Consider the following 11,999-nt stretch of genomic DNA (forward strand, 5'->3'; position numbering starts at 1 on the left):
AGGAAACACAAAAGAAACTCTGAACCAGAAATAATAATAGCGACCCTAAATGCACAACCCTCAGAACTTGCGACAGAGAGGAAGAACTGGACAATGCCTTAAAAGAAATAAAGTTCGACGTACTAGGCTTAAGCGAAGTTAGAAGAATGGGAGAATCAATAATAGAAAAAGAAAATGGTGATCTACTGTTTCACATAGGCACAACCCCAGGCCAGAAAGGGGTGGGGTTCATTGTCAAAAGAGACCTAAAACACATGGTGATGGAACTAACGGGTATATCAGAAAGAATAGCAGTCCTAAAATTAGCAACGAGAAATTCTCCAGTGACGATTATACAAGTGTACGCCCCTACAGAAGCAAGTAGCGAAGACGAATTAGAAAACTTTTACAAGAGTCTAGATAACGCACTAGAAAAGTTCAAGTCACCAACGAACCTAATCATAGGCGACTTCAATGGCAAAGTGGGGTCACGCAGCCACGAAGATGAAGAACCAGTCGGACCACATGGATTTGGGAGAAGAAATGACAGAGGAGATAGATTGGTCCAGTTTGCACAAGAGCACAGATTGAAAATAGCCAACACCTTTTTCAGGAAAAATCCCTAAAACAGATGGACGTGGAGATCACCCAACGGCAGCACGAAAAACGAAATTGACTACATCCTGAGCAACAGACAAAACTCCATAAGTGACATTCAAGTCGTAACAAACCTAAAATTCAGCACTGATCATAGAATGGTAAAAGCAACACTGAAACTAAAAAAAAGACGACGATGGAAGAAACATTCAAAACCAAGCATAGAAATGTTAGACAATGAAGAATATAAGAGGAAAATGCAGAATCGGATGGCACAGACGGACTTCAGCACAGGAAAATGGCCACAAGAACTATATGACTCATTAGAGCACTGCATACTCCAATTATACGAAGACACTCAAAAGGCAGACAAGGCAAAGAAGCACAAGGGAAAGCTAAGCGAGGAAACCATAACACTAGTCAAACGTAGATCGGAGCTGTACCTCACGAGAGATGACTCGGAAAGAAACAAAGAAGAATACGCCAGGATAGATAAGCTAACAAAGAGAGAAATACGAAAAGACATCCGAAACCACCGAGCATCTTCTACGCGACAGATACTTGAATCTTACAAATCAGTCCGAAAGGCAAAAAGAGAGCTATATGGAGGCAAACAATGGATATTGGGAACCAAAGACCCGTCAGGGAACCGCATCACCTCAAGGAATAATATCATCGAAGCAGCCACAAAATACTATGAATCCCTATACACAAGTTCACTCCAGAATCTTGCAACGAACCATATACCCAATACCAACCCCTCCCAGGTCACTCCTCCCATATTAGCCAGCGAAGTCAGGACGGCAATAGAAGAACTGAAGAACGGAAAAACTCCCGGCGAAGACGGTATACACAATGAATTCTTGAAGCAAGCCGCAGATCATCTGATACCGACCATCACCACTATCTACAACAAAATTCTGGACACGGAGGAAATACCGGACCAGTGGAAATCAAGTACTATAATCCTCCTCCACAAGAAAGGCACAAAAGATGACCTAAACAATTATAGGCCAATAAGTCTCATGTCTAACTTATATAAGCTGTTTTCGAAAACAATTACTAGAAGGTTAACGAAAACCCTGGATGAAAATCAACCTAACGAACAAGCGGGGTTCCGCTCAGGGTACAGCACGGCAGACCATCTCCAAACCGTAAGCCAGATCATGGAAAAGGCTGAAGAATTTCATTTAACAGTATACCTGGCCTTTGTAGATTATAGCAAAGCTTTCGATTCGGTTGAACACTCGAGTGTAATGCAAGCACTACATACGCAGAGAGTCGACAACAAATACATCACGATACTAAATAAACTGTATAATCAAAGCTGTGCCAAAGTGAAAACCGAGATCGAAGGACGACCATTCGGGCTCAAAAGAGGAGTGCGACAAGGAGACCCAATTTCCCCAAAATTATTCACAAGTGTATTAGAAGACATTTTTCGCAAACTGAACTGGAACAGAAATTGTGGAATAAACATCAACGGCAGCAGACTAAATAATCTAAGGTTTGCTGATGACGTCGTATTGTTCGCCAAATCACCCAGAGAACTGCAGTCAATGCTCCAAGATTTATGCAACGCCTGATGAATATGACCAAGACACAAGTAATGTCGAACGGGCCGGAGTCACCCATAATAATTGATGGTGCAGAACTACAATACGTATCTGAATACGTATACCTAGGACAGCTAGTCTCCTTTCATCAGAAGACAGAGAAGGAAATAAAACGAAGGATTTCTCTCGCGTGGAAGGCATTCTGGAGTCTCAAGTTCATCATACTGGAGGGAACACTCAGCAAGAAACTCAGAGTAGAAATATTGGAGACCTGCGTAACTCCTGTACTGTTATATGGGTGCCAGACGTGGTCTCTTACTGCCAAACTTCGTAACAGTCTCCAAATATGCCAAAGAAAGATGCTGAGAAAGATACTAGGCTTATCACTGAGGGACAGAGTTCCAAACGAAGTGCTACAAAAGATGGCAGCAATTAAAGATCCAGCACTGCAAGCCACCAACACCAAATGGAAGTGGGGAGGCCATGTTGCACGACTTAGAGACGAAAGATGGACGCAGAAAGTCACACTATGGGATCCCCGCATTGGCAAGAGATCACCCGGAAGACCAAGACGAAGATGGGCCGACCTCTTCAGTGAACGAGTAGGAAGCCATTGGTCAAGCAGAGCAAGACATAGGGAAGACTGGAGAAACATAAGAAGACAAGTGAACAGCGACTAAAACCAGTGCGACAGAAACAAGCGAACAATACCAAAGTGTGCAGAATGTGAACCAAGTGAACAATTCCACTCTTACGCGGAGTAGCTCACCGCGTGAGACAAATAGAGCTCTCCCCCTATAGGAGGAGGCCTTTGCCCTTAACGGGACATTTTTTTAGGCTAATCATTTCATCATTTCATTTCATACATTACGATCTTTTCAACATGTGGATCAGTGGCGTATACTGGTTAAAGGGTTTGGGCTACCGCTGACCCTATTATTACACAAAATATATCTAACAATTACTTTAATTTTAATTATTATGGTAAAACTAATAATACAAAATTATTACATTATGTTATATTATAAACTTTTTCTTTTGTAATTTCCTTGGGCTACCGCCGGTAGCCCGCAAAATACGCCCCTGATGTGGATTCTTTTCTGCAAGTAATCGGAAATCTATTTCCAACAAATTTACAGCAATACGCATCTGACTCGAAAGATGCTCATCTGTTAATCGGGATCTATGTTTGGATTTAGCAACTTTCATTCTCTAAAATAATTCTTCGTACACGTATATCGAGGCAAAGATAACTAACATAGTGTTAGAGAATAAGCTCATCTTAGGATATTTCGTTTTATTCATTTATTAATAATTCTATGCTTGTCAAGGCGTTCTGAATTCTACGTTACTTTGTAAATCAATTAACTCGTCCTGGAACTGCACTCTCACGGATTGTACTAAATTTACTATGAAAGGATTAACGAAAAGATTAATATCCTTTCCATACGTCTAAAATCACTAAATCCTTGTTCTGTGAATTCAAATTTGAGTTGTTCCAGTACAGAGATATAATTAACTATATTTTGTTCAGGCACCATACATCTCTTTACAACTTCACCATCCGTGAAGGGTTTTAGTGCCTTAGCTAATTCCCAACACACTACGTAACTTGCTCCTAAACATAGTCTCTAAATTGTTCGACTCTCTTTTATCATAACATGTACTTTTGTTGGAATAAAATCACCACAATAATAATAATAATAATAATAATGATAATAATAATAATAATTGTAATAGACCTAACAATAGTAATAACAATGCTGCTGCTAGTAATAATAACGTTGGTATATATTACAGAAAACAGCTTCCCTGTCACTTCGGCATGTTCTGGATGGCAGAGCGTATAATGTAATATTATGTTGCTCAGTAGTATTCCTGACAGCACCTTACAACATAGTAAACACTTTACCGAACGCAAAACAATTAATAGTCTTTCTCCCACACTGTACGGAATGGTCATTTGCTTACAGAACGTTTTGACTCTGTCATTGTCCCGCACTGTTCGTGTGTTACTAAGTACTTGAACTGCCTTCCGCAGTCATCCGTCGAGCTTCGAACGAAGAACATTCGAAGGTTGTGATTACAGAACGTAATCGGGAGTCAGAGAATGAGCATACCTGCCCTAGCGGGAAGGACTGTTATCCCTCTTAAAGGTAGCGGCGAAGGGGAGAGTAGGGAGTTCATTTCGTACAGATCAGGGGTGAAGTAGCTTACCTACTACGTATCTCCATGGATGTCGCAAAGCACAAACCTGGAACCGAGTTCAACAATGACTGGAAATTGTTACTCTTTTTTAAAGAATAATAGTAGGGAGATGGATAATGTCTTATTTGGAGATCATTCGCTTTTACGGTCGATTTGCTACAAAGTTCAACAAAGAGAGGGGTGGGAAAAAGGGTGCAGGGAGGGCTGCATCATGTAGGAATGGAATGGGTGTGGGAAAAAGAAGAGAATAACAGAAGGGATATATGGCGTAATGCAGGGCTGGGCACATTACGTGATTCTGAGAAATGAGCGCCGTTTACTTTGAAGAGCAATTCTCCAGAGCGGTATGACGCTTGCATACTGTACGTCACACGCTGTCATTGCAGTGGTTGACTCTGCAGTAGGATGGCGAACTTTGAAGGTGCACCCGCCCGAGAAGCTGTATGTCGGACGAAAACCTAAATTATATCTTGAGATTGAACATGGCTAATTCATATGTTCGAAACATTAAACGACTTCTGCACATGAAACGACCTCATAAGTATCGGAAAACAACCACATAGTTATTTTGGTTATTGAGTTTGAAAAAGTTTTGTTTCAATAGCAAATATTTATTGATTTCAGATTGATAGAAGTACGATTTTGTTACAATAGTTTATTCATACAAAAAAGTGTAAGAGAATGTTTATTATTAATTTTGTTCTTGTGTTACTGATTTAAATCCTTTATTATTAGGCCCCGGGAAAAGTATTGCTATCAGCTTAGTATGCAACACAGCAATACCTGCTTTGAGAGGGATGGGGTAAACAACGATAGACAGCGTGACACTGCCAGTAGTGCAGTTTGGTTCATGAGAAATGAAGTAATAGCCTACATGAAAGTCTCATTATTAGTGCGTCCTTTTGACTATTTTCCAGTGATTAGCTATGAAACTTACAAAGTGATATTCTAATTTATTCTCATTAAGAGACCTAAATATTTAATTGTACTTGACATACTGGTAATATTATTTACGTATTGATGCGTTGCAATGAACTATGACATGCATGTGCAAGACATGTAACGTGTATCATAATGCGTTTCAAGAAACTTTGCAGATTTCTTCATATAACTTGCAGCATCTGTAACATATACCCGGTAGTAACACATTTTCGAATTGCACACATGATGGCCATAGCAACTCCATAGCACTATCAAAAAGTTCACATATGGTGGAATAATTAACCCTCTCTAACACTTCACTCATTAAGAGATAGGGTCTACAGCAACATTCCGCACTAAGGGCAGCCACAACCACATTTGCAACGTGACGTCCAACGGAGTCCATGCTTTCACCAATAGAAAGAAACCCATATCTTCTCATTTTATAATTTACACTTCACTTCACACAGACATTTCTAATATGCATATTGCACATACTTCTTCCGCAGTGTTGCGTCTTTAGGAATTTGTCTTCCAGTGTACTTTTCTGAAAAGTCACGGAGTTTCGCGTTTTATAATTGGTTTAACGGAATATTTGAAGCAATAAACGTGTCACACACATCTTCGAAATGTTCGTTCAAGTACTTGTGAAGGAGATTCCTGCTGTACCTTGCTTAAATTCTGTTATCTGTTACATGCTTATTGCTATTTATATGCTTCTTAACGTTGCATGCCATGACGGCTGCCAATTTCACAAAACAGTTCATTACCGTGGATGGAAAACACATTTCTCCATATTGACGAACATATTTCCTCAGTGCTTCTATCTTGCGTACTTTTGGTCTCGGCATTCTGAAGACCCGTGTTCATTTACTATTGACTGCGTTGTACTAAGCTACGCCGACACTTCTCCTACCTTCACAGTGATGCGTGCGAGAGTCCTCGGTTCATAAACATTAACTATACTACATCGCGCGTTTCCCTGTAAGCAATACTTTCTCCGGGGTCTGTTTATTATATATGTTTATATTATTAATACCATTATGTAATTGTTAAAGCATTGTGCATATAGATTGTGTAAATAAGCTTAATTATTTGTGTGTGTGTGCGTGCGTGTGTATACTGTATGTGTGTAAGTGATGTTTATTTCATTAAATTGATAATAATGTTATAAAGTCTGTACTGTACAATGGATTGATGCAATATCCTTATAAACTATTATGTACTGACAGACTGAATCGTGGCTCTCGTTATATTAATGCAGGGAAGGTAGCTGTAATGCGAGTCCGCCACTTCGTGAGCGTTCTGCTCAGACTTGGAATTGAAGTGCCTTTCGGAGCGAGAGTAGCTCTGGCACGCTAAACGGAGCCGCTCTCATGCCCGGCTCTGGCGTATTGTGAAGATGCGTTTAATTGATATCGAGAGGCAACAGATTGAGCTCCAATGTTCGGAAAAGTCCTCACTACATTTACAATCAATTTAATCTCACGCTTAACTGGGGGAGGTGTAATTACATAAATTCACGCTTAACTAGGGGATGTGTGGCTACAGAAATTTTTGTAACGAAGACAGGAGAGCAGGTTTAGCGTGGCTAAGATTGAGGGCATGGAAGGGTAATCAAATTGTCAACGAAGAAGGAGAGCGCCTTTGTTCACTGTGCGGAGAAAAGGACTCCTGGACACATATTTTATTACAGTACGATGAATTGGAACATACCCGGAAAAAAATATCTACTACTCTCGATGCTAAGTCAGAATAGGAGTTCGCTTGCATGTCTTGACCTCATGGGGAATAGAGAATGGGAACAAAAGACAGGGTTGTTCCTCTTGAAGGCGAGACAGATTAGAACTCCAGCTGTTGAAGTTTGTGATGCGAACTGACGAAGGGATACTCAATTATACACTTTTATGCCTGTTTAGGTTAGAATATATTCTATAATGTGTTTTGTTTGTCCCATTTTTATTTTAATCTGTGTGTTCTTTTGGAGAGTGGTTGGATCTAACTATAGGTGAGAGGGGTGAAACCTACAAAGTAGAACTTGTTTTGGGTACAAAGCACGTACGGTCAGAAGACCCGTGCATTGGATTTAAGAGATAATTATGATAATATAACATCTGTATGTAATCTATCTGTCTGTCTGTATGTCTGTCTGTCTACCTACCTACCTATCTATCTATTTACATATCTATCTATCTACCTATTTACATATCTATCTATCTACCTATTTACATATCTATCTATTTACCTATTTACATATCTATCTATCTACCTATTTACATATCTATCTATCTTTCTACCTATTTACATATCTATCTTTCTACCTATTTACATATCTATCTTTCTACCTATTTACATATCTATCTATCTACCCATTTACATATCTATCTATCTACCCATTTACATATATATCTATCTACCCATTTACATACCTATCTATCTACCTATTTACATATCTATCTATCTACCTATTTACATATCTATCTATCTATCTACCTATCTATCTACCTATCATCTATCTATCTGTCTGTCTGTCTGTCTATCTATCTATTTATTTGTAAAAGATGTCGGGTGTAGGAAATATAATTTAAAGCAGCATTGTGATGTATTCCAGGCTGAAAAATATAAAGATATCATTTGTGATGAAAGGATGAATTTATTCACTCTACTTTAGGCACTCTTACACTAGTAAGATGACCTTGCCCTTCAGAGATTATCTGGAAGATATCATCATCACTATCAGCTTCGTGAATGTCCTCATTATATGTTCAATATTGTCCCGCAAGTTGAATGTGACACTGTTCCAAATTTTCAAATATTTCTTAAACATTGGAAGGAATACGTCAAAGTGTTTCCTGCCGCCGTACAGTGGAGGACAGTGGAATATATCAAAGGCGCCACTTTCTTTTCTTGACCAGAAGTGAATAGTCTACGATCAGAGTAACATCTCTTTTGAACACGCAGTAGTGAGTAAGTCTGCTGGAGGGAACTTACAAGTAGTAACAAAGAAGGCAACAACCGAAATACTGGCATTAAGATTTAAGTCGCTTGCTTGTCCGTTTCAGGATGTCATGAAGCTGTACAACGAACTACCCAACGTGATCAAGCTCCACAAGGTGGAAAGTAAGGATTTCAACCACATAGACTTCATCAATCACAAAGATATCGCCACACTTGTCAACAAGCCCGTCATAGACATCTTACGCCTGTATTGTACACAGTAGTGGTCCTAATCTCATGTAATTCTGTATCAAATGAAACATATTTTAATTAATAAATAATTTTAAAAAATCGAGAAAGGATGTTTTTTCCTCTCTCTCCCTCTCCCTCCCCTTCCCCCTCATGCAGGTAAGAGGGACCCGAAGGCTTACGCTGCAACCTGAGACTTGAAAGGTAATGTTACTGAACTTTTTAATTTGAATTTATTGAAATTACACATACATATTTAAAATACATAGTTTGTACCCAAAAGAGCAAAATCATCGTGATTGGGGCAGTTCTAGAAGCCACATAATTTAATTTAAATCTTAAATAGAAATAGAGGAAAAACAAACTACTTGAAAAAGCAAAATAAAGAAAAAAATATCTATAAGAAAGAAGTCAATTAATGGACAGAATATTTTTTAGTAGGTTGTTTTACGACGCTTTAACAACATCTTAGGTTATTTAGCGACTGAATGAGATGAAGGTGATAACGCCGGTGAAATGAGTCCGGAGTCCACCACCGAAAGTTACCCAGCATTTGCTCTTATTGGGTTGAGGGAAAACCCCGGAAGAAACCTCCACCAGGTAACTTGCCCCGACCGGGAATCGAACCCGGGCCACCTGGTTTCGCGGCCAGACGAGCTAACCGCTACTCCACAGATGTGGACAGCAATGTTATATGAGTTAGATTTATTCTATACCAGGCCTGGGGGTAAATAACTCGATTCCATATCACCACAGTTTAGTATATACAGTTGCGAAGCTTGGGATGATTTTTTGCCAACGAGTTGCATTTCTCGTGATAGTTGCTAGCCGCTTGGAGCGCTGTGAGTACTAGGAACAATAGACTGTGTCACTGCCATCGCGATCTAAGGCAGGCCATGTGACTCGCTTAACCCGATCACGAAGGGCGGCTTTTCAACCATATAAATTAGTTGGAATGCATAAAGAGTAACATATATTTCTCTAAAATGTAGTGTAATTGCATTAATAAAATTTAAAACAATGATTATGAGACACTTCAGACATAAATCACTTGCGAGTTAAGATGAAATATTATTTTTGGTGTGAAAATTACTTTGTTCGTATGTGTAATACTTGCCTTTATTTCGATTAAATATTGCGAAATTCTTGTACATTCATTTATGCACGATTCAATAATTTTCAGTTGCACTGCACGAATATTTAGATATGTTGAAATTATACATTATGTTTACTGTACCAGTTGCCCTTTCTGTCTAATTTTAGTGGTCTCCAATGCCCTGTCATTATAATTAAACATAATGTCATGTATGACACCCGTCACATTCTATTTGTCTGTATTTTAATACTACAATTGAGTACTGAATTATTGTATTTATCTACTACCTAAGAGACGAAGTAACACAATCGTACGTACACTAATTTCATAGGAGTGGTATGGTAAATTTCCTATCTACAATTAAGGAAGGTAGATGTGCTAAATTGAAATCACAATATAAACTCTTTTTTATTAAACCTCAAAATAGCTTCCATTCTAAACTTGAAATGTTGTCGCGAACAGATTATGTTAACATGTAAAATTCTCTTCACATTAAAATAACACAGTTTCGTAATTATTTCTGCAACATATTATGCAACAAGAAGTAAACGGAACTTATGGACACATTACACTAAATAAAGCTTAGCAATGATAAGCAATAAAGTTATAATATAATATTTCACTGAGCTCCATACACTGAAATAGAAAACCCGAACAAACATTACGGCCTGGTCTAGATCGAAAAAGCATTGACTGTGCCTTATTTCGCATTTTTTGTGAAAAGCTATGTAAACTGTTAAATGTTCGTTATGGGTTGTAATAACTGTAAATGGCTAAAATACAATAATTTGAATAATAATAAAGGACAAGGAGGCGTTTATGGTGCCATAAATATTGTAAGAAAAAGAGGTCAGAGTTATCCTTCTTCCGAAAGATCCAGGAAGGTGAGTTTATAGAATATAATATATATTTTATGAAAATAATATATAAACCTTATGTATTTCATATTTCAATAGTGGAAGGAAGGTGTTAATTTTTTCAAAAGAACACGATATCGAAAGTACAATGCATTTTATCGTCTGCTAGGGAAAGAGTTTGTGACGAGGCGATAGTAGCAATCCTGGTGGTGAGCAACTATCCATGGATGCATATTTCAACTGTCTATGTTTGCATATTTAGTAAGTATTGAGCTTCGTGACTGTATATAGTAGACTGTGTTATCACCCCTTAACTTTTTACTCCACCTTCTCCGACTGACAAGCAAACTTTCTGATGGGGGCAGATAAAAAAATTAATTTTTTTCTTCCACCAGATTAATAATGTCAAAAGAAATGGTTATACAAATTTTGGCCACTCGACCGCAATTACGAGGGCCGTAAAAATAAATTCGTCAGGGGCCGTTAACAGAAAAAAAAACACAATATCAAGGACAAATTTATTGGAACAGACAAAGCAATTGTTGAGCTATCTTTCAACATATTTTCCACCGGAACTGAGACATTTCTCATATCATGGGATCGACAGAGAGAGGTGCAGACGCAGTCAAACGCTGGTTCCGATCTGAGGCGGCTGACTTCTACGACACAAAAATTGATCCCATTGTATGACAAATGTCTCAATTCCAGTAGAGGATATGTTGAAAAATAGCGCAACAATTGCTGTATCTGTTTGAATAAATATTTCCATGTAATTGTGCTTTTTTCTTTAAACGGCCCCAGGGAAAATCACTTTCTGAACGGCCTCGTAATTGCGGTTTGCCTGTGAGACAGTAATGTTTTGGTGCGGTACGAACAGTCAAAAAGGTCAGTGAAGTATTGTATCAAGCGAGCATTATATTTTTATGAACTTTCGGCTCTCGCTGGTCGTATAAAATCCACCACTGATGCACAGAGCTTTACTATATGTTTGTTTATAAGGCGGTATAGGTGAACTGGACATGGGCGGGAATTTATGCGTCCCTTTTACTTCCCTTCTTATGCCCAGGGCTGTTCCATATAATTTACGAATTTTAGTACGTTTTAGTTCCATAAAGAGGGAAGACAACAAAGAGAAACCGAACTATTGAATCCATTGCTAAGAACTGTTCTTAAATAATTCAGAGCTTAACTTCGGTTTCTGTGATAACTCCTCTTCACAACAGAACAAACAAATATATTCTCTTTTCTCTTTTTTTCCTCATAATATTGTGAATTGTAAATCCGAAACTTCCGACTTTTCTTCATCTAACATACAATTTCAGAAAACTAATATTGACACACCAGAATTAATAATGAAATACATCCCCGCATTTTATTGATCAAATCAGTCAGGTTGAACAAGGGAATATCGGTGATACTCTAATCGCTAGAAACTTGAAACAGAAGGAGGCAAGAACGACTTCGCTCAAGGACGACAATTGCCGATTAAAGCGACGTACTTAGAATTCACTACGTCCCAACATTATCGCTCGAGTTTCAATTTGAGCTCTTTTTGTATTTCATGCAAAGGCTACATCCTACTTACAGTCTCGTGAAACG

The 11,999-nt window shown here is 38.4% G+C and overlaps 1 protein-coding gene across 1 annotated transcript in view; it reads left to right on the forward strand.

The window, feature by feature from the left end:
• LOC138698892 (lipase 3-like) overlaps positions 1 to 8,514 on the forward strand; it is a 52,902-nt gene extending 44,388 nt beyond the window's left edge. The window contains exon 7 of the mRNA XM_069825085.1: positions 8,324 to 8,514. Within this exon, the coding sequence (XP_069681186.1) occupies positions 8,324 to 8,482 (159 nt within the window). The 3' untranslated portion in view covers positions 8,483 to 8,514. The remainder of the gene's footprint in view (positions 1 to 8,323) is intronic.
• Positions 8,515 to 11,999: the final 3,485 nt, after the last annotated feature.

This window comes from Periplaneta americana, chromosome 4, assembly GCF_040183065.1.
Source record: "Periplaneta americana isolate PAMFEO1 chromosome 4, P.americana_PAMFEO1_priV1, whole genome shotgun sequence".
Lineage (NCBI taxonomy): Eukaryota > Metazoa > Arthropoda > Insecta > Blattodea > Blattidae > Periplaneta > Periplaneta americana.